The 26316-nt window shown below is 38.7% G+C and overlaps 1 protein-coding gene across 3 annotated transcripts in view; it reads right to left on the reverse strand.

Moving 5' to 3' along the window:
* Nucleotides 1–4738: 4738 nt before the first annotated feature.
* The window catches only part of Pld1 (phospholipase D1), a 218175-nt gene continuing 196597 nt past the window's right edge, over nt 4739–26316 (reverse strand). For all 3 annotated transcript variants that reach the window (XM_047564308.1, XM_047564306.1, XM_047564307.1), the window contains 4 exons: nt 24922–25056; nt 16606–16759; nt 9443–9560; nt 4739–7490 (listed from right to left, as the gene is read on the reverse strand). In XM_047564308.1, coding sequence (XP_047420264.1) covers nt 7266–7490; nt 9443–9560; nt 16606–16759; nt 24922–25056 — 632 coding nt within the window. In that variant the 3' untranslated portion in view covers nt 4739–7265. The remainder of the gene's footprint in view (nt 7491–9442; nt 9561–16605; nt 16760–24921; nt 25057–26316) is intronic.

A 26316-nucleotide genomic window follows, 5' to 3' on the forward strand; every position in this document is an offset into this window, starting at 1 on the left:
AGAAAACTACAGACTGAGTAATAATAAGCAACAAAATTTCATTTGGCTCACAATTCTGGAGGCTAGAAAGTTCAAGAGCTCAGTGCCAGCATCTGGTGGGGGCCCCCAGGCTGCATGAGAACATGGTGGAAGAGAAAATGAGCACACTAGAGACAAAATGAGAAAGTCAGACAGGACTCATTCTTACCAGGAATACACTTCTGCAAGAACTCACCCATTGTCAGATAACAGCACTAATCCATTCATGAGAGTAGAGACCCGATAACCTAATCTCTTCTTAAAGGTCCCACCTCTTAATATTGGTACAATGGAAATTAAATATCAATATGAGATTTGGAGAAGACATTCAAATCATAGCAATTGTTTTCTGGAAGTGTGAAAAAGAAGTCCACATTCAAGGTGTCCCCTCTCACTTTCAGAGAGTAAATGAAAAGCAGCTACTGGTTTGATAGAAAGTACCTACCGCATGTCAGGCATCACGTTTTCATGCAGGTTTCCTGGGGCCTCATTACTATGCATTTCAAGACCTCAGAGAGGGTCACCATGAGGAGGTCCCACTGCCAGAGTTAGCAGGGCTGAGCTTGTAATGAGCTCAGTTTAGTGTTGAAGCCCATGCTTGTCCCACTGGGACTTGCTGGCTACTTCCACACCTTTATTTCATGAGACTCGAAGCTAAATGTAAGGCTCCAGGGGCTTGAAAAGGGGATAAAGGACAATCTGAAGGCCACTGCTGTGTTCAGAGAATATTGGAACATGTCTGGTTCTCTCAGTTGCAGAGCAACAGTTGTGGAACTATGGAATGAACTCAAATGTAAAGTGCTTAGAAGAGACTGTGGTCAACAAAGCAAGCTGCTCATATTAGCTATTATTTTTGTTATTGGCAGTGGTATGATTGTTCCCTGGTTCTTACTCTGATGTCCTCAGAGAATAGTGTTTATCAGACTGCAGTCTTTGCTCTTCTCCAGGACTTGCAATCAATTGCATCTTATTTCAGGCACTTTTTAATTTTATTTTTTTATTTCAGGCACTTTTGCACTATCCATTTGCTAAAATGTGAGCCCAATGAAAGTGACCTGGAAACCTTCCCTGGGAGCCCAAGGGAACCTGGTCTGCCATGTTCACTGGTGCATCCTCAGCACTGGCCCTGCTCAGTATGTGCTTATTGAATGCCATTCTGGTCTTTTAGAAGAAATTCGCTCAGTCAATACCTCTACCGTGGGAGGAGCCTTTTGGGGTGGAGAACTCGAGCGTCGTAATTGACCTTCATGGGAGTCCTCATCCCATTCACAAGAGGATGCCAGAGGCACACATTTCTGTCTCCATCTCAGACGGACAGAACCCAGGCTCTACAAACTCCACATGCAGAGTGAGGAATCATTTTCAACTAGAGGAACACTGAGGACTTCACACTTTTCATTGTTCAATTGACAAATGATATCTAAAAGAAAGCAGGTAAGAGATCAGGTAGAGGAAGCAGAGATGGTGAGGCAAAGAAAGGATAGGTGTATCATTCCAGCACTTCACAGAAGGAAAACTCAGGGAAACAGAGTTTCTAGATTTCACAATTCTCATTCTGAATACAAACACTCAGGCCTCTCCATCATTTATATAACACTTTAGGTACAAACATTTCTAATCATGTGTTTGTGAGTGCTCAGCTGGAGAAGCCAGCTGTAGCTGACCACATCTCTTTCCAGAACCAAAACCCATGTGATTTGCTTTCCCGAAAGAACTTGGCTATGTTCTTAGGATAAACACATTGCAGAATTTTGGGCCCTGGGATAGGGAGATTTGACATCCCTGCTGATGGAGAAAGTTAAATTTTCCCCAAATTGGCTGGTTTGAGATGCTCTGGATATGCTCTAGAAAGATTGACAAGCTTTTTCTTAAAGATGGTAAATATTTAGAGGTTTGTGGGGTATATGATCAAGAAGGTACATAAGCGAATAAGTGTGGCTATGTTCCAGTAACAAATTTACAAAGCCAGGGGCTGGGGAGATAGCTCAGCTGGTAGAGTGCTTGCCTTGCAAGCATAAGGCCCTGAGTTCGATCCCCAGTATGGAAAAAAAAAAAAAAATTTACAAAACCAGGACACCGGTCTTAATTTGCCAAACCATCCACTAAAGGAGAGGCTAGGATCCCAGTTCTTTCTGCAATATCTGGATATTCTGAATGGATATCCACCACTCAATATTTACTTTTTATGTCATAGTGAGTATGCTTACTGCAATATTTTGATACAAATTTTTAAAGTGGAGAATATGAGTACTTTTGACTCCATTCACTTTTTTAAAAAAAAGTTTTTTAGTTGCAGATGGACACAATATCTTTATTGTTATGTGGTGCTGAGGATCAAACCCAGTGTGAGGCAAGTGCTCTACCACTGAGCTACAGCCCCAGCCTGACTCCATCCATTTTTTGTGAATAATCCAAGAGAAATATTCATTAGATGATGCATTCCCTCGAGTCAAGCAAAGCTATGATGACATTCACTTAATGCATTCATCTAGAATAAAGTGAAGAAGAATATTGTTTCTTGGGAATAAAGAAAGGTAGTTAAGGGTATTTTTTTTTTTTTGCTTAAACTTTAAAACTTTAAAATGATTATTAAAATAAATCATTTATTCAATATTTGATTACTTTTTAAAAAAATATTTAGTTGTAGGTAGACACAATACCTTTATTTTTATATGGTGCTGAGGATCAAACCCAGTGCCTCACACAAGTCAGACAAGCTGCTGGAGATTGAACCCAGGGCCTTGTGCTAGGGAAGCAAGCACTCTACCAACTGAGCTACATCCCCAGTCCTTGATTACTTTTTAACTTAAAATCATAAATGGTATGAAGGAAAAATTTAAAAAGCTTATGAAACTTAGGTCATGTATGTGTGTTTTAGTACTGGAGATTGAACCCAGCCAAGGGGGTGCTCTATCACTGAGTTCCTTTTTTTTTTTTTTTTTTTTTTTTTTTTTGAGACAGGGTCTTCTAAATTATCTAGGCTGGCCTCAAACTTACAATTCTCCCGTCTCTATCTCCCAAGTTGCTGAGATTACAGGTGTGTGCCCCCATGTCCTGTGAGGCCATAAAATTTTTTATTCCTTTAATTAATCCTTCCAATCTCAAGTGAAGGCCAGGAATATCTCAAATGTGAACTTTAAGTTGCCACTAGTAGTCACATTCTACAGTACTTGCCCATCTTTAAAATTAAAACAAATCCATTGATTTTTCTACATTTATTTTATGGATAGACGCTGATGAATTCCTTCTTTAGCAAATTTTTAGATTCAAGAACTTTTTAAGGCCTAGGCCTGGGCAAACTTGTTTTAGCTCTCAAAACTGCCGGAGTAATTAACCTGAGAGAGTCTTCTAAGAAAATGAAAATATATTCCTAGACATTCTTAAAATCCTTTAGTTTTTACTCATTTTACACAAGAGAGGGCAGAGAGGGATGAGGCATAAGATGATGTATAAGATCAGGAAAGCTAAAGAGAACATTAACCTGCATTAAAAAGAAGAATTCTTTGGCAGTCACTGATGAGTTAAACATGAGATTTATTACAGGGCTTGTCATAGACTGAACATTTGTATTCTCCTCCTTCAAGTTCATGTCGAAGCACTAACCCCAGGTGATGATGCTCAGAGACGGGACCTTTGGGAGACACCCAGATGAGGCCCTGTGGGCCCTCATGATGGATGAGCGTCCTTAAGAAGAGACACCGAAGAGCTTGCTCAAAGAAGGGTTCACACAGAAAAATGTCCACCTTCCCCAAGCCATGAAAAGAGCCTTGCTAGAAAGTGACCACTCCGGAACCCTGATCTCAGACTTTCTGCCTCCAGAAACAGGAAAAAATTAGTTTGTCATTGAAGTCACCCAGCCTATGGCACATTGTTATGGCAGCCAGAGTGGACTTAGGCGAGGCCTAATTTTATTGTGTGTGTTTTAGGAAACTTTTTCTTGTACTCTAAAATAGTTTTTACACAGTAAGGAGGTGCTCTGATTAGAGATAGGAATTGAAGGAATAAGAAATAAGGAGTACACTTTCTTTTATAAACATAAGATCTATTCTCCCTAGTCTCACATTAGCAAAACAACTTTCCATCTTGCTGTTGTCATCTAAAAGACTGATTCATTATATCAGGTATCAGTTTTTTTTTTTTTTTGGGGGGGGAGGGTGGTACAGAGGATTGAACTCAGGGGCACTCGACCACTGAGTCACATCCCTAGCCCTATTTTGTATTTTATTTAGAGACAGGGTCTCACTGAGTTGCTTAGTGCCTCACGTTTGCTGATGCTGACTTTGAACTCTTGATTCTTCTGCCTCAGCCTCCAGAGTCACTGGGATTATAGGTGTGCGCCCACCGTATCCAGCCCAAGTTCTTATGTAAGAAGTGAACTGTCCATGTTTTGAGCAGGTACAAAGTTTTCTTTTAAAGGTGCTTTGAAAATGAATATTTTGTTTTTAAAATATACTACACAATTATCCAATGATCGGCTGTCCACCTCCCCACCCCCGGTAATATACTATGACTCAGAATTAAGAACAATCCACTGGATGGTGAGCCACAGGGGACATGTGATTGAGAACAAACGTCTGCCCCAGACTTGCCTTGTGAAGGGTTTCCTCCCATGATTAAGCTTGGCCCAGCTTCAATGGGGCATTACCACTTTTTACCCTTCATTTCTTATAATAGTAGAAATTTTCCTTCTCAAAAACAGAAAAAAAATCACAGAGATTAGCAGGGTGTCAGGTATGGCATTTATAGGCATTTCAAAAGAGTTTAGTCAATTTGAAATGTTGAACAGAATCATAATACCTTTTCAAGGCTTTAAATTATTTACACTTTAAAGTTTTTATTAGACATTGCAATGTTAAATTTTCTGAACTTCTAGCAATTAGTAATGGTGTCAGAAAATGACAGGTAATTAGGTCATACAGTACATCTCATGCCCACATTCCATGTATTCTTTGTAGAATGCTGCACTATGTAAACAGCTACTGCAAAAGAGGCAATTATTGCACTGAATTTTCCATATGATCCCTCCATGGAAATCTTGTTGCCTCTTCTCAGATCTTGCCTTTGAGTAGATGCATAGAAACCAGCAGTGATTTCTTGCCCAAGACTCAGTAATTTCTTCATCTCATTAGCTTTCTCCTCTCTCACGTTTTTCTTTTTTCAATCCACAAACATTGATTGACATCTTCTATGTGCCAGGCTCTGGGAACACACTAAGAGCCAAAATACAGTGAAGTCCCTGCCCTGTGGAGCTTCCATTCTAGTAGGTGGAGATAAACACAAGAATAGGTAATGTTACAATGTTCAGAATAACTCAAAAATCTCCCATCTGAAAGCTTATTGTATATTCTAATTTTTGGGTACTGATGAAGTGAAGAGAGGCCAAAACAGAATGTAGTTCCACTATGTATCTATTGGGTGAATTTAAGCCACTCCTTCATTCAGTCTGAGCCTCAGTTTACTCATCTAAAAATGGTGAACATTTTAATTAAATGGCTTATTAAGGAAAATGGTCCTTTTGGGCCTTTATTTTCCATGGTTTTATGAGAACATCTTGCACAAAATCAAGCACCAGATTGTTGACTGTTCTAAGGTTTAAAAAACATTTTTTAAGATCAAATATAAGAATTTCTCAGATATTCTACATACATTCAATAATTCAAATGCCAATCTAATTTCTTCCAGTAATATGTCTTATTTATAAAGGCTATAGAATGAAATCCTTTTACCATCTTTTGCTACAAGAAATAAGTTATTTATTCATAAAAACCTACTTAATTCCACTGTTGGTCACAAAAATCCCACCTCACTTGGGAAATGATCTCCAGTTGTGAAATCCTGTCTTTGGTGTGATTCTTCTACTAACACATATCACTGGCTTTGTGGTCCTGTGTAATATTTTTGACTGGACTGTTAGCTCACTGGAAGCTTACTTTGAAGAACAACCCAAAGGAGGTTCTGTCCCAACAACCCATTGATGTATGTAATGACCACACCCATACCATGTTCCATGGTCACAGGCCTCTTGGGAACCCATCTTAGCTCTTCAGGCTGTCAGAGTAGTTCTGCTTAGAAAAATCAGAGCTTTGGTCTACCAAAGGGTATTACGTTATCCTAACTTTTTCAGGTGCCCTGGTGGAATGTTAATATGGATTTAATAATGCAAGCAAAGAAGCACATACTTTATAGTCAATTATTTTTTTCTTAAGGAACATAGCATATTGGGAGAGCTGAATGTCAAATAAGGTTAGCTTCATGCTTATTAACTTGGTAGGAGTTATGAAGCTTGTGATTCTCTTGAAAGACAAATTGCATTTACTGGTTTAATTATGAAACAGAAAAATTCAAATTTCAATCAATCCAGTGGCTAAAGATGACAGGAAATTTTTTTACAGGACTATAAGGAATCTTCTTTTCTTATCTGGATCAGATTCCCACTGACATCTTGGAGGTTCTGAAGGCTGTTGCTCTTTTATCTGGTTGCTGTGTAATTGAATACTCTCCACATTTTCAAATTTGATCAGGTGGGCTCTATCAAAAGGACACATCTTTGCAGTGTCTTCAGGAGCAAAGTGAAATCTCTCCTTCAATATTGGAATTTAATTCCTTCCTGTTGCTCTGTGATGTCAAGATATGCTGTCAATGCTATCAGAAGTGCCTGACACAGGCTGCTGTTCTGTCCCTACAGTGACTGAAAAGTAATAATGACCATATCCTGGGCTGAATGATACTACTTCAGGACCAGAAGGGCAGGGGCATTCCAAATAACCTTGAGGAATTTTGAAGCAGCTCCATAATACCTTCTAGCAATAAACAATATCTCAAACAATGCTGTATGGACTACTAGATGAGGCACGTCTGCAGTCACTGGCTGTATAAAGGAAGGTCAGCAAGAAAAGGGCAAATTTATGGTAAACTTCATCACAGTTACAGGTAAATTCTTGTTAGCAAAGGAAAAGGATTGGGATATATATCATGGAATTTGTTTATGTGTTTTAAGTTGTTGAGTGCATGCTACCCACAAGAAAGCAGCCTCCTCTCCCGAGGACAGGCAGGAGGAACTATGAAGCCTTCTGATGTTCAGCGTCCTTACATCAGTACAACCACAGTCCCTCCCGCCATTCCAAAGGGTCCATGTGTTGCACACAAGAGGGCATCGGGCCTGGCTTTGGCTGTGAGGTCCCCATGAAGTCACTGTATGCAGTGCAGCCTTTGGGGTGGAAGTCCTTGGCTGCAAATGAGTATACCTCTTAAGTCCAAACCTCCATGGGCACTATGGCTTCTTTGGTTCCAACAGACGGCAGTAGGCTTTCTTCAGACAAGAAATAGAAGGGGAACTGCACCAAGAACCCACGGATCTTTTTCAATTCTTCCTCAGCTCGAATGGGATCTTCTTTGGCTAATATGGGCTTGTTTATAAAGTCTCTCAGCTGAATTAAATTATGTACTTCATCATTGGGAAGGCACCGGAACACCTGAACAAAACACAAATTGGAAATGCAGTGATAGGTTTCAAAGAAAGGGCATGCTCCTGATGAAAGATACACATTCCAACAGGCAAATTCTTTGTTTTATGAAACACATGAGGTTTTTTTTTTTTTTTTTTGGACTAGGGTTTAAACCCAGGGGTGCTCTACCACTGAGCTATATTTCCAGCCCGTTCTTATATTTTATTTAGAGACAGGGTCTCATTGAGTTGCTTAGGGCCTTGCTAAATGGCTGAGGCTGGCTTTGAACTCACAATCCCTGCCTCAGCCTCTCAAGCTGTTGGGAATACAGGCATGTGTCACCGCGCCCAGCTGAAATATGAGTTTTATGTCAAAGCACAGACTTAAGATTTGTTATTCTTATTTGCTACAAAGTGAGTGCTAGACTTGCTTCAATTAAGAAAACCATAGCTAGAGCCTTATCTCTCATCTATACAGGTCGTTAACTGCGGATAAAGTCAATCTAGTGGTGAGGAATTGCACTGTTGTCACCCCATGTGGAGGTTAATTTTTTTGGATAATAATCATCCCTGAATTTCACTGGTGGTTCTGGCCTAAGAGGAAAGTTGCATTATTATATTTTCTCTAGCTTTATATTTTGAAAGATTACCTTTACTTAATGTTATCAGATGTTAACATATAACACTTTGCTGACTAAAAATGAGTTTCAGACATCAAAACATCTTATTCCTGCATATTTCAGCATGCACTTCTTAAGCATAAGGACATATGGCTGTACAACCACAGTACCATTTTCACACCAAAGAAAACAAATTCCGTAATGTCATTTAAGAGAGGGTCCATATTCAGATTTATCCTAGTATCCCCAAAAGGTCTTTTATCACTGTTTTTCCCCAATCCAGGGACCAAATAAGACTGTGCCTTGCATTTGTAAAATCGTATTTTAAAAGACTCCCGCATATGACCTGTTTGATCATGGTCTTGAGTTCTCAGTATAAAATAAGGATATAGATATTCATCATGTTTCATGAAGAAAGATGATGTTTCCATTCTGGAAGGGACTCTGGAAGTCATGAAGAAGAATATACTATACTCTTTCCCAGCTTTTCATAGATGGTCAAGGAATCTCAGCTTGAACATTTTCCATGATTGGAAACTGGATACTTCACAGCGTAATGTGTTCCACTATCAGACAATGCTTCATTCTTGTAAATTCTTTATTGTAACTGACAGATAGAACTTGCCAGGAGATGCATTTGCTATGCATCCAATGGAGCTGGGTTGAAAACACTTTTCTGAAAATTAGAGATGTACAACAAAGGACAAGCCTTATTTAAAAAAAAAATTCATCATTAGGATGGCTAGTATTTACTATGCATGCTGTGCTAAATACATTTAAGAGAACATTTTTTTTTTTTAATGCTCACAACTATTCTGAAGAATATCCCATAGGGAGGAAAGGAAGGCCAGGAAAGTCATGTGACTCTACAGAAGTTATATCCCCAGTCACTGGGTGAGCTGGGTTGAACCCATGTCTGACTCATTTGGGGATCCCATCTGCCTTTCTTCTCTTCATGATCAAGGGCTGGGTAACCATGTGCCAAAGATGTTCATGATGAGATTCCTGCATCAAATGAGAGGACAGGATAACACTGAAGTCTCTGCTGAACTATCATCCCTGATGCTTTTTGATCTTTGCTTTTTAATGTTCACAAAGAAGTATTTTTGGGGCTGGAGATGTGGCTCAGTGGCAGCACACTTGCCTGGCATGCGTGAGGCCCTGGGTTCGATCCTCAGCACCACATATAAATACATAAATAAAAAAAAAAAAAGAAGTATTTTTATAAACTGGAGGTATGTTGCTTCTTTTTATACTCATTAAGAACATTCTGTATCAATAAAATGCAGAAATAAAGATGCACTTTCTCTGATGAGAGTCAGTGGAAAAAAGGGCCGAGAGATACATATGTAAAGTTTACCTTATCATAAATTGTAGCATTTCGAGCGGCTGTTGAAACCCACACCTCTTTGAAGAATTTGTCACTCACTGGATCCTGAATATCCTCGCTTGGGTCAGAGAGATAGCCAAGGACAACCCTGAAATACAAGTGCCTCCAAATTGAGTAACTAGGATGAAGAAGTTTGGTGACTGCATTGTTACTGATGGTAATACACTCCATCGTAGGAGTCGAACTTAGGAGTCTTAGGTTTTTAAAATTTTTTGGAAATCAAAGGAAGCCATTAAAATTAAATACATATTCTATTTATATTTATTTATCTATCTGTCTACTTAGTGGCAAAACAAAACAAACAAAATAAAACAAAAACCTAAGTTTCTCTGATGCTTAAATGTTTGAACTGTTGAGATAGAAAGACCTCAGTTTTGTTTTAAGAGCATCCTTTGTTGTTTGGCCTATGGTGGCTAGAACCCTGGGAGATAGATAGGATTAGAGTCCAAACATGTGCCAGAAAATGTGCTGAGCCCTTTCCAAGGACTAGCTCACTAAATCCTCAAGACAATGTTATTATCTTCACCTTAGAGATAAATGCACAGAGATTAAAAAACTTGTTCCAAGTCAAACAACTGTTAAGTGGTAAAGCTGGGTTCCAATCAGGGCCACAGACTCCCAAACCTTTGCTTAACCATGACACATCTGCCTGCCTTCCCTTCCTCACCCCTTTCTTCCTTCCCCCCTCCCTTCCCTTAGGCCAAGCACTATGCTTAACTCTTAGGTACATAAATGAATAAGAAAAACAGAAAGTCCTTTTGGGTAGTTAAATTTGGTGACTGAGACAAAAACTGAAGAAATAATCATCCCCAAAAGGAATTAATTACAATCATCCTAGATACAGGGTATCTTCTTTTTTTAAATAATTTTTTTAGTTGTTGATGGACCTTTATTTCATTTATTTATGCAGTGCTGAGACTCAAACCCAGTGCCTCACACATGCTAGGCAAGTGCCCTATCACTAAGCCACAACCCCAGCCCACAGGGTATCTTTAAGAGCATGAGATGGGTGTGGTCAGGGAGATTTGTCCTTCCCCCACCTGTTTACCTAACTCTACCTACCAACTTTTAAGATTCCGTACAAGATCAACTCTGTAAAACTTTGGAGAGTTTTACAGAGCTCCTGGGTCTCTCTCTTCTAGTTAATCTGGGAGAATTCAACATTATTTCATTATTCCCCACTGTATTTCACATGTGCTTTGTCTTTATCAGGGCCCCTGCCATATTTTATACACTGTTTTTAACAGGCCCATCTCACATTTCTGGAATGCCAATTCTGTGAGAGACCAGGACTTGGCTACTGTCATTTCCTCAGAGTATCTGGTATAAAATAACCCACATACTAACTGTAGTCTGAACTGATTGTATATGAAATCATTAAGAAAAGCATTAAGAAATCATTAAGTAAAGCAAGACGGGTTTTAGAGGTGAGATTTGAAAATTATAATAATTCTTGTTCATACAGAAGACTGTTGGATTCCAAAACACTTCTGCCTTTATCCTGTGAGGGAGACAGGCAGGATGATTTCCGTTTTGTAGACTGGAAACTAAAATTCGGGGATACACTAGTAATTGAGCTAAAACACACACTGAGTTCAAAGCCCTTTCTGACATGCCTTGTGGGTTCAAAGAATACCAAGAAGGCCTGTGGTGACGGGAAAGCGCAATGGGAAAACAGGACGTAAGTGAAATGGGGACCCACTGTAGCCATCAGACAGAGGAGTAATGGGATCAGACTCACATACTGAAATATAGTTACTTACTGAGAATAGCCTGGCAGACAGGTGGACAAGGGCTGAAAATGGAGCCCAGTTAGGAACCACAGCCGGAAGCTGAGTGAGATATGATTGTGGCTGTGGCTTGGATGGTAGTGGAATAAAGAAAGAGCCAACGAGTTTTAGTGACAGCAGATGGACGGTGTGAGGCGTCACAGTTGATTAAAACCTCTCTATCTGAAGCAACTATAAAAGTGTAGTTTTCATTAGCTAAGGGAATCCTGTGTGTGTGTGTGTGTGTGTGTGTGTGTGTGTGTGTGTGCAGTTGCTGGGTGAAGACTAGGGATTCCGTTTGGGGCCTATTTAGGCCACCCTCAAACATCCAGGTGGTACTGCTGAGCAGGCAGTTGGAAAAATGGACCTGGAGTTTGGGAAAGAATGCTTGGCCAGAGATATGGATCAGAGAATTGCCCTAATTTATATGCTCATAACACCATATGTTTTTAATAGAGCTTGCTGGAAGAGTATAAACAGAGAAGAGGAGCTGGGGTACCCCAACAGGAGGGGAGGGGATCAAGCTGCAAGACTGAGAAAAGCCAGAGGAGAGGATATCCTATGACCACTCAGGGAAGGCGGCCCAGGAGAACTGAGTTTAAGTCACAAAAAAATTGACCACTGGATTAAATAATGCAGACATTGTGAGACTGTTATCCTCTTAGTATTTAAATAATGTAGATTTACATCATCATTTTTAATGGCTCTAGTTTCCCAGCATATGAAATTTATGTAATTTATGTAACCAATTATTTTATTACAGACATTTGCGTGGTTTCCACTTTTTCATTATTATGAACAGGGCTATAATGAACATAATTTATTCATCACATATAATACTTTGTGAATTTTTATGACTACTTCATTAGAAATTCTAGAATTAAAATTCTTGGGTCATAGAATATGCAAAATTATTCCAAAAAAGGCTGTTCCAAACCACATAGTCTTCACATGTATTTCTCTCTGGTCACTTCCAACATCTTTGGTTTGTGAAAAACTCATTCAATTTTATTGGGATAAAAAGGCAACCGTTTTGTTTTAGTCTGTGCCTTTTCTGCTATGTAAAAATTCTTTAAAATAAAAGGAGCTGTCATCATGGGCTTACTAGCATTCTTGAGTTATATAACCACAAAAATCCCATTTCCACCTCAAATAATGCCTCCTTCATGGAAATAACTTTAAAAGAAAGATTTAAGGGCTAATTCTTGCACATACATGCTGGCTCCTAATTAAGACCCAAAGCAAAATTTCATTACACCAAATCTAAAGGACAGTGCAGGTTGTGAGAGTAGCCAATCCCAATACCTTTGATTTGGGTCAGCTCTGAGGAGCTGAAAACTAACCAGAAAGTATTTCTGTGATGTTGCTTTTAAATTAGAACAAGAGGGAGGTAATGTGTCCACCAGGTTATCAGTTAAGAACTTGTTATTTAAAATAAGCCTTCAATAGTCACTATTTAGCAATAAATTACTTTTCCCTGTTGGCATTTCAATTATAAGAAGATTATGTCAAAATGCACAGCAAAAATAATACCAAGTGTTCCGCGAATTCTTTTGAGGACTAAAGTTTCAGAGAAAACTACTTTGATTTTATGTTAATATGTATAATGGCACTTATTTAATTTTAATTGCTTATGCATCAGAAGAAATAGCAAGGTAGAGAAACTGCAAAGTTATTTGTGTTCCTTTCATTCCTCATGTCTATCACTTTAAATGATTCTGAGCTCTACTTGTGTGGAGAATAGTTTCGGTTGAGTGATGGTTTTATCTGTAAAGTTTGGATAATTTTCTAGGACGTAATGAACTGTTCAGCTCACAGTTGTGACATTCAGTGCAGTACCCTGATGGTTGCTTCTGTCTCTATTTAGAATTGATTTCACATTGAAATGTGTCTCTCGATTTCTATTCAAAAATAGCCCAGATGGAAAATGGATTGAAGCTGCGTTTTTTCAAATGAGAAAATGGCTGTGCTTTAGGCCACAATATTTATCTTTGGGAACATTTCCTAATAAAGAGACGCTAAAATTGACACAAGGTTTCTGTGGTGCTTTTTAATATAGTATCTGTGTTTGCCATTGGGGTAAAGTGGAAATAATTGTTCAAGAACAACTGCCTCTTTAAGACAGAGTGAAAACTGCCAAGAAAAATAAAGTGCCTAGAAATAAACTTCTCATTAGGAAAGGATCCAAATAAAAGAAAAAAAAATTGAGTGATTTATCAAAGAACAACTTCCACATAATGAAAAACTTAAAGCTTTACTGAAGAACAAAAACAACTGGAATAAATTGAAGTCCATAACTTGTTCTTCAATAGGATGACTCAATATTATAAAGACGTCAACTCTTTTTATATGGATCCATAAATCTGCTATAATACCAATTTTTAAAAAATACTAATAAGGATTGGGGAGAACTCGAGTAAATGATTCTCAAGTTCATGTGAGAGATGTTATTTAAGAATAACCAAGGGCTGGGGTCTTGCTCTGTGGCAGAACACTTGATTAGCTTGTGTGTGGCCCTGGGTTTGTTCCCTAGCACGGCAAACAAAGGAAGAAAAAAAAAAGAGAAGGATAACAGCCAAAATTGTTCTGAAAAAGAATACTAGTTTGAGAAAGTGGTATGTCAAGAAATAGGATTAAAGTGCATGGACACAATAATGAAAATTGTGTCACACTGGCGTGCATGTAAACAGACTTTCAATATAATCAAAGAGAAACAATGTAAATCAGAATACATGCAATTTCATGGGTCATTATTGATAGGTAAAGGGTACTACTGCACATGATATAGCTCTGGATCAGTTGGTTAGTTTGGGGGGCAAAAAGCTAGAGCCCTGAATCATTTTTATATTAAAATAAACTGCAAGTTAAGTGTAAAAGGCAAAATTCAAACAAATACTAGAAAAACATATGAGTAAATGTTTGATCTTGGGCTGGGAAAACAATTCTAAGCATACAGGAAAAAGGGGAAAAATAAAAATTCCTGATAGATTTGGTTAATAAGATTTGAGAAATTTCCCAGTGTTGTATTAAATAGGATTCTTTTTTTTGCGGTGCTGGGGATCGAACTCAGGGCCTTGTGCTTGAGAGGCAATCACTCTACAGACTGAGCTATCTCCCCAGCCCCTTAAATAGGATTCAAAGGCAATTGGTCAATCATATTTATAAGATATGTGACAAAGGAATTAGCATCCCATATATTTAAAGTTCTTATAAGTTATTAAAAGAAAATTGAGCATTCTAAGACAATGGAAAACACATGAATAGGCTAGCACGTCACAAACGAACAATTACTATGACTAAAACACATTTTTAAAAACTCTAAAGAATGCAAATTGAAAGAATGAAATTCCATTTGAAATCCAACAACTTGGCAAAGATTAACTGAAATAATAGAATGCAGTAAAAATAGAATAAGTCTTTTTAAAACATTGCTAGTAAAATAAAAAGAAATTAGAGGGCAAAGGAAGCTTCCAGAGTCTAAGGAAACAAGAAGGTGAGCACTGTGATATCTGAAAGCACATCCACATTTTTTCTATCAGCAAACAATCAAAGCATATGAATATAGAAACATCACGTGGAACCCCATAAATATGTACAATTTTATGTGTCAAAAAATAAGTTTAAAAATTTATTTCTTAATAAATTTTTAGCACTGGGCAGTATAATGAAAAACAAAATTAATTTCCTTATTGGTTCTTCTGTATTTGCCAAATTTCTACAATAAAAACATGTTGTAGATCCTCTGTAATCATTATACATTTTAAAATTTATAAAGAAGACTAGCACTTTATAAATTAGGTTCTCATGGAACTGAAAAGATAGGACATACATTTTCAGCTTATGAAATGAAATATTTCCTTATATATATTGCAGTAGGCAATCATTGGGCTGATTAGCAGGGTATTAATTTTAAATTCTCCCCTGCTAAATAAAACAAATTAACATTAGCATTTCATTGGAATGTCAATGGTTTGAAAAAATTCTTACCTGTAAAACAATTTGTCAGGAAAGCAATAAATACAGCAATAAAATTTGTTAGAAGGTATTGACTTCTAACAGATTTTCAGGGATGGCTTTACTGAGCTTCTTGAGCAAAAGGAATGTCTCTGGAATCCACACTTCCAAATCTGCTGCCAGTGGGCACTGGCATATTTTTTTTTAGCAATTGTTATTTGATCATTGTATTACTGAACTATTTTGATTTTTTAAAATGAACTTTTTAACAACTTAAATAGGCACAAGATAGTTTAACCTGGCCTGTCCCTAAATCAATCACATATTAAAATGTTAGTATGTTCTATTACATTTATTACTCTGAGAAGCCAGAGTCTGGACTGGTAGGAATTAGGGAAATGGCCATCTCATTTGCCAAGGAGTGACATTCTCATTAAAGCCTTTCTGTAAGTGAGAAGTGAGAGTTTCCAAAATGTACCATTAACATGTGAAGGATTAAAACACAAAGCTGCAGTGTAGTGCCCTTCCCCAAATAGCATAAAGCACAACCCCTAACTATGTCAGGGACACTTCCTGCATCTCACTGTAGAGGCCCTGTTGAAATGGCATCAAGACAAGGACAGTTCTAAAATAATATATTTGTGGACTCCCTGAAAAGGCCTATCCCACAGATACTGGGGAGACCAATGTATTTGCAAGGATGTTACTTGCTCCTTGGTTATGAGTTGAGAAACCACTGGACAGTAGCGAGCAGAGGGAGTGACATGATCTAGAAGGTTCTAGAAAGATCACCTGCTGAGGGAGAATAGATTACCAGAGTTGATGGCAGTTAGAACCCAGCCCTCTAAGTTTCTCAACAGGGTCCTGCTTCCCAGTCCTTGCTTCCCAACCCAGGGTTCTCTCTGCTTGACCACAGATTTGTTTGACTTTTACATCTTCTTGCCAAAGATCAGGGATCTTCCATATCCGGAGTCATTATAAGCCTGAGAACTGCAGTTTCCACATTTAAATCTGACACCAGCAGTCACTGGCATATTCCTTTCGTAGTTTTCACCATACCCTTGCATTAGTGAACTACTTTGATTTTTTTAAATGAACTAACTTTTAAAAGCTTAAATAGGCACAAGATGATTTGGCCTCACCTTTCCCTAAATCAATTCATATATTTTAAATGCTAATTTTTTCTATAAAATATAAAAATAACAAGTACCATTAAAGTAAGACACGTCTGTGGACTGTTTGAAGTTGTTTTGTGTACTGGTGTATGTATCCTCTGTTCCGAGAGACACTGTTTTCAACAAGGGAGAACCTGGCATGACACATGTGCTAAGGTCAAGAGGTCAGCCTGGGCCCCAGTGCCTGTTGCTGAGGGCCCATATAAGAGAGTGAACGAGGCTATGGAGAACCCACCTAAAGCACTGAAGCCGAAGTCCTCGGGCAAACCGGCCGGCTTGGTACTCCCTTCCGTCCATTACCGCAGGGACTGTCTCTGTGTCCTGCACAATGACAGCCATTTCACTGTCACGCTTCCCCAGCATGCTTCGGTCATTTATGTTGGCAGAGCCTAGAAGGAGAAACACTGAAGCTGAGCAACCTCCTTGTGGTGGGGCCCTGCTGGTTGCCTCCCCACTCAATTTTTCTTAGCTAATAAAACCCAAATTTTGTTCAGGTTATCAAAGAAAGATGTACTTTAGGGAGGTGAGGCCTGCCCTACACCACAGGGAAATTTCATTCAGTCTAAGCCAGTCTTGGTAATTTCATTATTTCTGCCAGTGACTGTCTTAGGAATTGACCCTTGGCATGGTTCTAGCCAATGCAACATGAGGAGAAGTCTTTCAGGGGCTTCCAACAAGGTTTTTCTCCTTTGTATAAAAGGACAGAAGAAACGGATGCTGTCTGTTCCAGGATTTATGTATGTGACTTGAAAGGCTGGGTGAGGACATGATTCTGGGAACTGCTGCAGCCATTTACAACCACAAGTGGACAGACCGACAAGTTAAGGATGGAGAGCAGAAAGACTGGATCTTTTGGTCACTGGACTAGTCAATGCTAGAACTTTCTTACCCTCTGTTCTTTGAAAAAATACATTTTCCTCACTGTTCCACACACTTCTAGTTTTTTACTTGTGTCTCAAAAGGATTTTAACTGATACAATTATGAATCACTTCAAGAAAAAAGACATGCCTATCAGCTCAGCACAGAAGATGGCTTGGTTTTTAGAGTTAAGAATCAAGAGACTGAAGACTTAACTCAGTCATCTAATGAGGAATGTCAAAGCCCTGGAGCCACCTCCACAATCTCCAGAGCCTAATCTCAGATCCGGGTTGTCACTGGTGGCTTTGGTCTTTCCACTCTTGCCTCATTTGTGTGGCATGCCAACATCCTCCATGTCAACTTCCCTCCATTCTATTTTTAAATCTGGAGAGGCTGGGAATGTTGACTTTCCAATGTGAAGGGCAAACCTTCTCATATTAGTTCAACCTCAGCTTTTCACGGTCCTCTGATGTGCATTCAGAAACCCCAGCACGCTTTCTGCATTAATCACTGCGGATTCACGCTTTGGAATCCTTGATGTGTCCTACCAACTATAGAAGGGGCCCAACTGACTCTTTTTTCCTTCTTGTTCCTTTTGGCCTGGGTGTGACACTCTACTGCGTCTGCAGACATGGAGCAGAAGGGTCAGGTTGAATAGGCACACTGGCTGTCCTCAATGACTGGGACAGCCAGAGCAGTAAGGTGATAGTAGCCCTGCCTCTGGTCCAGTTGGTGGGATTGTGCATTAGAGAAAGCTGCCCTTTCCTCAAGAGACTCAATCATCATATACTGAGTAGTGTCACATAATCAATATACAAATCTATAATGACTATGGATAGCATGGTGCCCCATGGGGGCCCTGGTGAAAGAATTAAGTACCCCATACAAATGGGGGTTTCTGTGGAGTGCTGTAAAGAGAGAACCTTTGAAACATTCTGATTTGTGAGTATCAAATTTTTCTTTATACACACACTTACATTTTCATTAAGCTGTAAAATTTGCAAGCATATCTTGAGGCTTGACAGTCGGCCAGCATTAATTGGGCAAGTCATTTAATCTTTCTCAGCTTAAATTTGATCTTTCATAAATTGAGATAATATCGACCTTGTAGGGTTGTTGTGGGAATTAAGTAAGACCACGTGAAAGCACCTACTGATTCATGAGCTGCTCTATGAATGTTAATTATTATTGGCATTATTATCAGATACTTGTTAACCCTGGAATGTCAGCACCAGAGCACACTGCTATAGGAAGGGAGAATTTGCTAGAATGAGCATTTGTATCAAAGAAGCCTCTTCTATGGCTTATTCACTCCTACCCCTGGTGTGAGTTACCAAGGACACTAGAAATAAAGTTCTCATGGTGCTCTTGCTTTGTGATTTCATTATTCCCTGCCCTGGGCAGAGGCTGCTCTTGGGCTGGGGCTGATGGGCCGAGACATTATTACTTGGTTCCCTGTCAGGAAAACTGGAATGTGAGCCAGCTTAGAAAATCTTCTCCACACCGTGTACACACACACACACACACACACACACACACACACACTGTAAGGCCAGTGCCTAACCCTCTCCTGTTACAATGGCCTCCACACACCCCTGGCTAGGAATACATTCCTGGCATTCTGAACTGGAATTCTTAGAGACAGGGTTTGGTTCTTGTATTTCGAAGGCTGATCTGGAGTAACTCCAAGCACTGACTCTCAACTATATTAGATAAGTGACAGGACGACTATCTAACAGCAGTGTGAAGAAAAAGATGATAAAAATTTAGATGAACCTAACAAATGTGAAACTGACAATGAGATACTGATAGAGGTAAATGCTACCTCCAGTCTGGGGTAAAATGTTCCTGGATGCTGAAAATCAAATTCAGAACAGGAGAGAGAAAATGTAGGCATGTTCTCATTTCCATAAAACACATGAGGAAGAAGACAGCAAGGGCCCAGAAGAATGCACACTGAATCATTAATGGAAGTGGGTCCCTTTTTGGTAAAGAATCAGGGACATTTCAGGGGACTTTTGACCTCTTACTCTATCCATGCTCTCAAGTTGAATTGTTCACAACAAATATGCATTGTGTTTATGTATTTTTTTTTTTTTGAGACAGGGTCTCACTACATTGCCCAGGTTGGCCCTGAACTTGTGATCCTCCTGTCTCAGTCCCCTGAGGTGCTGTGATCACACGTGTGTCCAGCTCATACATTACTTTTTTTTTTTTTTTTTTTGCGGTGCTGGGGATCAAACCCAGGACCTTGTGCTTGCAAGGCAAGCACTCTACCGACTGAGCTATCTCCCCAGCCCTATACATTACTTTTTATGGTAACTGCAATCCCTTGTTCTTATTAGAATGTTGCCTTGATCATTTAAAACCACTTAGTTTTTAGGAAATGATAAACTCTGAAAAAACTGGAAACTTCAAAAAAACTGGAAAGACAGCAGAATACAAAAGAATGTATGAAAATATATTTCAGCAATAAAATAAACATCACTGAATCCATCACCAGGCTGAGAACATTACTGCATCCCCGAAGCCCCCATGAGCATTCCTGTGCATATCCTTCCCTCTCCAACAGGGAGATGATGTTGAACTTTGTGTTCATCATTCTCTGCATGTTTTCCTAAACAAAGAATGCTTCACTTCTCACTCGTTTTAAATTTATATAAATGGAATCGTATAGCAAATAACTTGAAATGTACGTTTCATTCTATCTTTGGGATTCATCTGTGCCTATTTGTGATTTGTGTATTTTTCTTAAATGAACACATCGGAGATTTATTTATTCATTCTACTATTGATGGATGTTTGGATTGCTTCCACAATTTTGCTGTGATGCCCAATTCTGCTCTACGTAGTTGCCTATTTGCTTCTTGGTATGCACATGTGAGAGTTTACCTGAGTTCTGTATGCAGGAGGAGACTGCTGAGCTGCAGGGTAACTTAACTAGGTAATGCCAGAATATTTTCCAAAGCGATTTCCAATTTGTGCTCTCTAAAGCAGAGGATGGGACCCACTATTATTCCACAGCCTTGCCAATACTCAAATTGTCCAACTTTTGGAGTTTTGCCAGTCTGGTATTTTAAAAGACTTATTTGTCTCATTATTATACTGATGAGCATGAACATCATTTCATGTTTATGGGCCTTTGGTATGCTCTTCAGTGAAGCTCTTATATAATTTCCCTGCCCATTTTTCTTTGGATTTTCTTGATTTAGAGGAGTTCTTTTAGTGTAAAAAATCTCCTTTCAGTTTGTGGTTTATCTTTGTATTTTCTCTTAATGAATAAAGTTCTGAATTTTAATACAGTTGTATTTACCTCTCTTTTCTTTATGATTTGTGCTTTTTATTGTGTATTATTTAAGAAATTGCGAATCCTTCTGTAGTAGGTAGGATAATAGCCCCCAAGGATGTCCGTGTCCTAATCCCCAAAACCTATGAATGTTACGTCACAAGGCAAAGGGGAATCAGGATGCATACGAAGTTTAGGTTGCTAATCAGGTAACCTTAAAGTAGGGTGATGGGCCTGTATTATCCAGGTGGTCCAATACAATCACAGGAGTCCTTAAAAGGCAAGAGGAGTCACATGGTGATGTGATTACAGAGGAATGGATTGAGCCTTCTTGAAATCTTCAGAGATTGACCCTTGGGAGTTTTAAAGATGGACGAAGGGGGCCAGGAGCCAAGGAATGTGGGCAGCCCCTAGAAGCTGGAAAAGGGAAGGAAATGGATTCCCTGAGAAGCTTTCAGAAAGGAGTACAACAGTCTTGCTGACACCCTGGATTGAGACCCACGTTGGACTTCTAATTTGCAGAAGTGACACATCATAAACTGGTGTGGTTTTAAGTTACTGAGAGCATGGTTATTTGTTAGAGCAGTAATAGAAAACTGTTACAAGTTTGGATCTGGAGTGTCCCCCAAAGGCTTGTGCATTGAAGGCTTGGTCCCCAGTGCAGCAATGTTCAGAGGTAGGGTATTTGGGAAGTGACTGGATCATAAGGACTCTGCAGTCATCAGTGGATTATTCCTTTGATGAATCCGTAATTGAATGGACAATTGGGAGGTGGTGGAAACAGGAGGAGCTGAGGAAGAAGGTCACTGGAGTCATGCCCTGGAGGGTATATCTTATCCCTGGATGCTCCCTCCTTCCTTTCCTCTCTGTCTCCTCCTCTCAGCCTCTCTCCCCCTCCTTCCTGGCCACTGTGATGGGAGTTTTCCTTTGCCACACCCTCCCCACCTGACATGCTGCCTCACTGACAGGCCCAGAAACCATGGAGACAAGTGACCAAGGAATGAAATTGCTGAAACCAGGAACCAAAATAAATCTTTCCTATTTCTTTTTCTCAGTTGTTTTGTCACAGTGACAGAAAGCTGACTAACACACTAACTCTACTCTGTTTTAGTTTGTTTTAAATGAAAACTGGTTTTCCTATTGAGTCCAAATGGGCTCCCCTGTAGTCTTCACCTAATTGTATTCCCTGTGTGTCCAGACCCAAAGTACTCAGCTCTGACTACACAATGACTTGCATTTAGGAAGCTTTTTCAATACATTGGTGCCAAAACCAAAAATCAAACACCTAATACCTAAACTCCAAACTGAACCAATTAGATGAAAATGACTAGAAGTAGAGACCAGGTGCTAGTATACTGCCCTATTCCCACATCTATCATCAATCCATCGTTTTCTTTTTTGATGCCTTTTAAAAAATGAGCAAATATCCTCTTAAATGATACAGATATTTTAAATTTCCCTAGGTGATTCTAATACAACTAAGGTTGAGACCCATAGGAACAGATATTTTAAAAACAAGTATAATCCCTCTTGGGGCAGCCCTTCAACAGACCATCTTCTGCCATTTTTAAGTCTGTCCTTCAATTACTGATGCTCATGACCTCTGCATAGTTTCTGCACCCTCCACCCTCCCACCCTCCCTTTGCTGATTGCCTCCGGACCTTCCTGCTGCAGTTCAGCAATATCCATCCCAATATTTGTGGCTTCAAGTAGAAAGAATAGCTGCCTCTCCTCTTGCTCACGAGCTCTGAGGGGGCAACGGTCCTGTTTTATTCATGTTTGACATCTCCCTACTGTGCTTTGCAGTGGATGAGTGAACATTAAAACAATTTCACTTAGTCAACAGAACAGACTTAAATTCTACTTAAAGGATAGCCTTGTTCTGTTAAGGAGAGCAAGATAAATGTTAGTTTGGTTTAGTGCTAAAATTAAGGTGTGTGAGAAAACTGGATTTGGACACAGACTGCATGTCCAGCAGGGCTACCCAGGGCAACTGGTAATCAAAGCTATATATAAAAGAGATCTTGAATATGAGAAAACAAGTGTTTCATTGTAAGGTAAAAAAAAAAATGAAGATAAACAAATTAGTCACTTGTTTTATGTCAGTTATTCAATAATTCTTTCATAAGTTCGCCATGTTAGAAAAATTAATCACAGTTCCTTTAACCTCCTTTAAGCCTTTAAATGACTGCTTAACATCTGTAAAACGTTCTCAACCTAGCTTAAATTGTTTTCTGTGAATTTTATTTCACTTATTCATTTTGCCATGCTGGGGATGGAACCCACGACCTTGTGCATGCTAGGCAAGTGCTCCACCGGAGCTACATTTGCCTAGTCCCTTCTCTGAGAATTTTAAATATTTTTTTTTTCTCTTTGTTACGACTTAAACAGGGGTGATAAGTTAGAGAAGCAAAAAACCTACTCACTCTTAAGATTTCCACTGAGATAAAAAGAACAAAAGAACCTTTGGATTTTTCCTGGGGAGAAATGTATTTTTTAAAGCACAATGCTCTTGGGGAAGGGAAGAAAGAAATTCAGCCTTCAAGAACTAGCAAGCAGACCTCTTCATGGGTCCACGGCCACATCCTCAGATAAGAATTCTGTGCAAAACTGATCAATTGTTGCAGCCTAAAAAAACTATAGCCTTAAGGGTTCAGAAACATTTCTAGAAAGAAAATAAATCAATTAAAAAAAAACTCAACAAACCAATTTAACTGTGAGCTCTATTATTGAACAATATCTTGCACTTACATTTTATGTAAAGCAGGCTAAAAGTCAAAATGACATTTCAAAGGAAAATATTTACATCTGTTAATTTTTACTTTCAGAGTTCTAAACTCTGTCTGAAAAGATAACTGAATTTTACTTGGCCTTGTTGTTCATTTTTCCATTTCAGTAAACCTGAGTATTTTCTGCTTCCTACTGTAATTACCAAATTTAATATAAAAATACTCTGATGTTGGCTTCTGAAGAACAAGGACAGACTAGCGTGGGAGAGTTAAGATAAACTTTGTGTACTGGGAGACAAAGGGGAGTAAATAAGCCCCTAAAGAGCTTCTATCCCTATAAAGCAATAGATGGAGGAACAAGATTTCTTTTTCTAAATGCCCTATACAAATAATAAGAAAATCACTCTCTTCAATCTCAATCTCTCTCTCTCTCTCTCTAGACAGACAGACAGACACACACACACACACACACACACACACACACACAAACACACACACGGTGGTCTATACATTTTCTGGTTTTAGAACCACTGCTCCTTTCTTTTCAAATCACACTCCAGATAAGACAGCCTCGTTACTCCTAGATATGAATTTTTTTTTCTTTTCACAGTGGAGGAAAGAGATGGAAAAGGCATATTAGCTGACAAAAAATTTCAAAACACTTCATTGACATTTAGTTTCTTAAAGAATAGGGAATTATCTTATTATAGCTGAGAAATTACATTTTATTTAAAACAGATGAGCATTATTCCCAATGGTGGGACCCATCACTTCTCCCAGTAACATGCCTTCGTCCCCTTGAGCTCATTCATCTGGCTGATTATTAATTCTGTTTCTTATCCTGGTCTTCCAGGGTTCCTGTACCATAATTTCCAAAGGCAAAACAATTCAATGATCGTAAAATGTAAAAGAATGAAACTGAACATCCACCTCTCTGGCCAAGTAGATCTAAGGTGGGTAGAATGGACAACCAGTAACTCTCTCCTGAATCTGTCAGCGGGGAAAGAACTTTGGGGAAACCCACTGTGAATCAGTGAAAAGAAAAGACAGTGGATCTCAGTGCAGAATTCAACATATCATGAGAACACAGTCTCTATATCTGCTCCCCCACATCAACAAAGCTGGCCTGCTCTACACCCTGATTAACGACACCCAAAAAACAGGCATTAGGAAAAATAATGGTAATCATACAGGCGGTAATATTTTAATATTGTTCTGACTTGGACTTTCATGTAACTTCGGATCTGGGGTACCAGTTAGGCGAATATGGTATAAACATATATGAATTATCATGAAGTATTCTTATAACACACTTTCTTTCCACGTGTCTGTCTCTCCCTCCAATTCCAGAATCCTAGGTATTCCAATTCAAAATAAAAATAAGGGAGTAACAAAGAATTAATGAGATCAGGCAGATTATTGTCTTCTAGATGAAAATACTGCTTTTGAAAACTGTAAGCTGCACACAAATCCATTTCATTACTCTGGGTTTCTGAACTTTAGAGATAAAGACAGATCAGAAAGGACAAAAAGAAAACAATTGCTTTAGAAATATTTTAGATGTCACCTTACTGGCTTTCTTTCAACTGCAAAGGAAGTGTGGGAGTAATAGCAAGAAAGACCGAGGCATGGGATAAGTCAGCTGGCAAGAAACACAGCCACAGACCACATACTTACCAATAATGACTGTGTTATCGTCAGCAATTAACAACTTGCTGTGGACATAGATAAGCTCAGTGACCAGGTTTCCTTCGAGCTCTGCATGTGTTCTAAGACCACAGAATGAAATATAATTTATCCACTGATTACCAACTGAAAATTAAAAAAGAAATTACTAAAATTAATATGACCATGTTCTAAAAAGGAACTTTAAATTTTACTGTTTTTCAAAACAAATATACTACCTAAACATGTTGTTTATAATATACTGTATTTTGTGTGTGTGTGTGTGTGTGTGTGTGTGTGTGTACATACTACTTAAGAATTCACCCAGGATATATTTTTACTATCTGAGGAGTTTTATATTGTTAATCTGGGTGGCTAATACATTTTACAAAATTATATTGAAGGGGCAATTCAAAACTACATTCAAATATCAGTCTTTTATTATGATGATTTGGTAATTGCTGAAGAGTGATGGTTAAAACTGAGGCAGGACAGATAACCCAAGATTTGGTGTGACATTTGCTTCTTTCTTGGTTGACACCTGCTGCAGTTCAATCCAAGGCAAGGTATGTGCCCAATCATACATTTGCAGCATGTTCCACCCTAAGCAGCTGTTAAATTTTACTGACTTGGAGCAAATAAAAATGTTGGCAATTTAAATATCCTCCCTCTTCTAGATCATTCAACTTAAGAACTGGAAGCATTCTCACTACATGAGACGAAGAGGGATTTTCTTCAGAGCAAGCAGTACCAGGCTTGTACTTGGAAATGCTGCCTTCTCATCTCATCATGTGAGGGCCATTCATGTGATAAGAAGGAATGCACTGCATACCAAGCCAACCCATAGTCACTACCATGGGGATAAATGTTAGTCACAAGATTTTATGGTGTCTCTTCCACATAGCAGTTATCCTGCACAAACAAAGTCTGATAATAAAAAAAATGAACTAGAACCAAATTGTCATGAATTCTAATAGATACAAATTCAGTTTTGGATTTTTCTGTACCATCTACAGCTGACTTTTAACCTAAAATCTAAAATGTTAATACACAAACCGACTTTTCAAAGGAATCATGGAACAAATTCTTTGCTAAAATAAGTAATTTTTTTACAGTAATTTCCCATTTAAAAAGATCACAGTGAACAACATAGGAGACCAATAGTTTTTGGTATGCATAAGAACCATCTCTGTGGGACTTATTAAAAGCAGATTCCTATGATACTGCACAAAATTTTGATTCAGCAAAAATCATCAGTAAGTGCCCTAGAGGACACTATCTTTGAATGACCCTGCCACTGAGCTTTGATATTTATAGATTTAAGATTAGTAGAGCACATTAAGAAAATAATACACCATGACCAAGTGAGATACATTCCAGAGACACAGGTCTGCTCAATATGAGGAA

The sequence above is a fragment of the Sciurus carolinensis genome, chromosome 9 (assembly GCF_902686445.1).
Source record: "Sciurus carolinensis chromosome 9, mSciCar1.2, whole genome shotgun sequence".
In the NCBI taxonomy this organism is placed as follows: domain Eukaryota; kingdom Metazoa; phylum Chordata; class Mammalia; order Rodentia; family Sciuridae; genus Sciurus; species Sciurus carolinensis.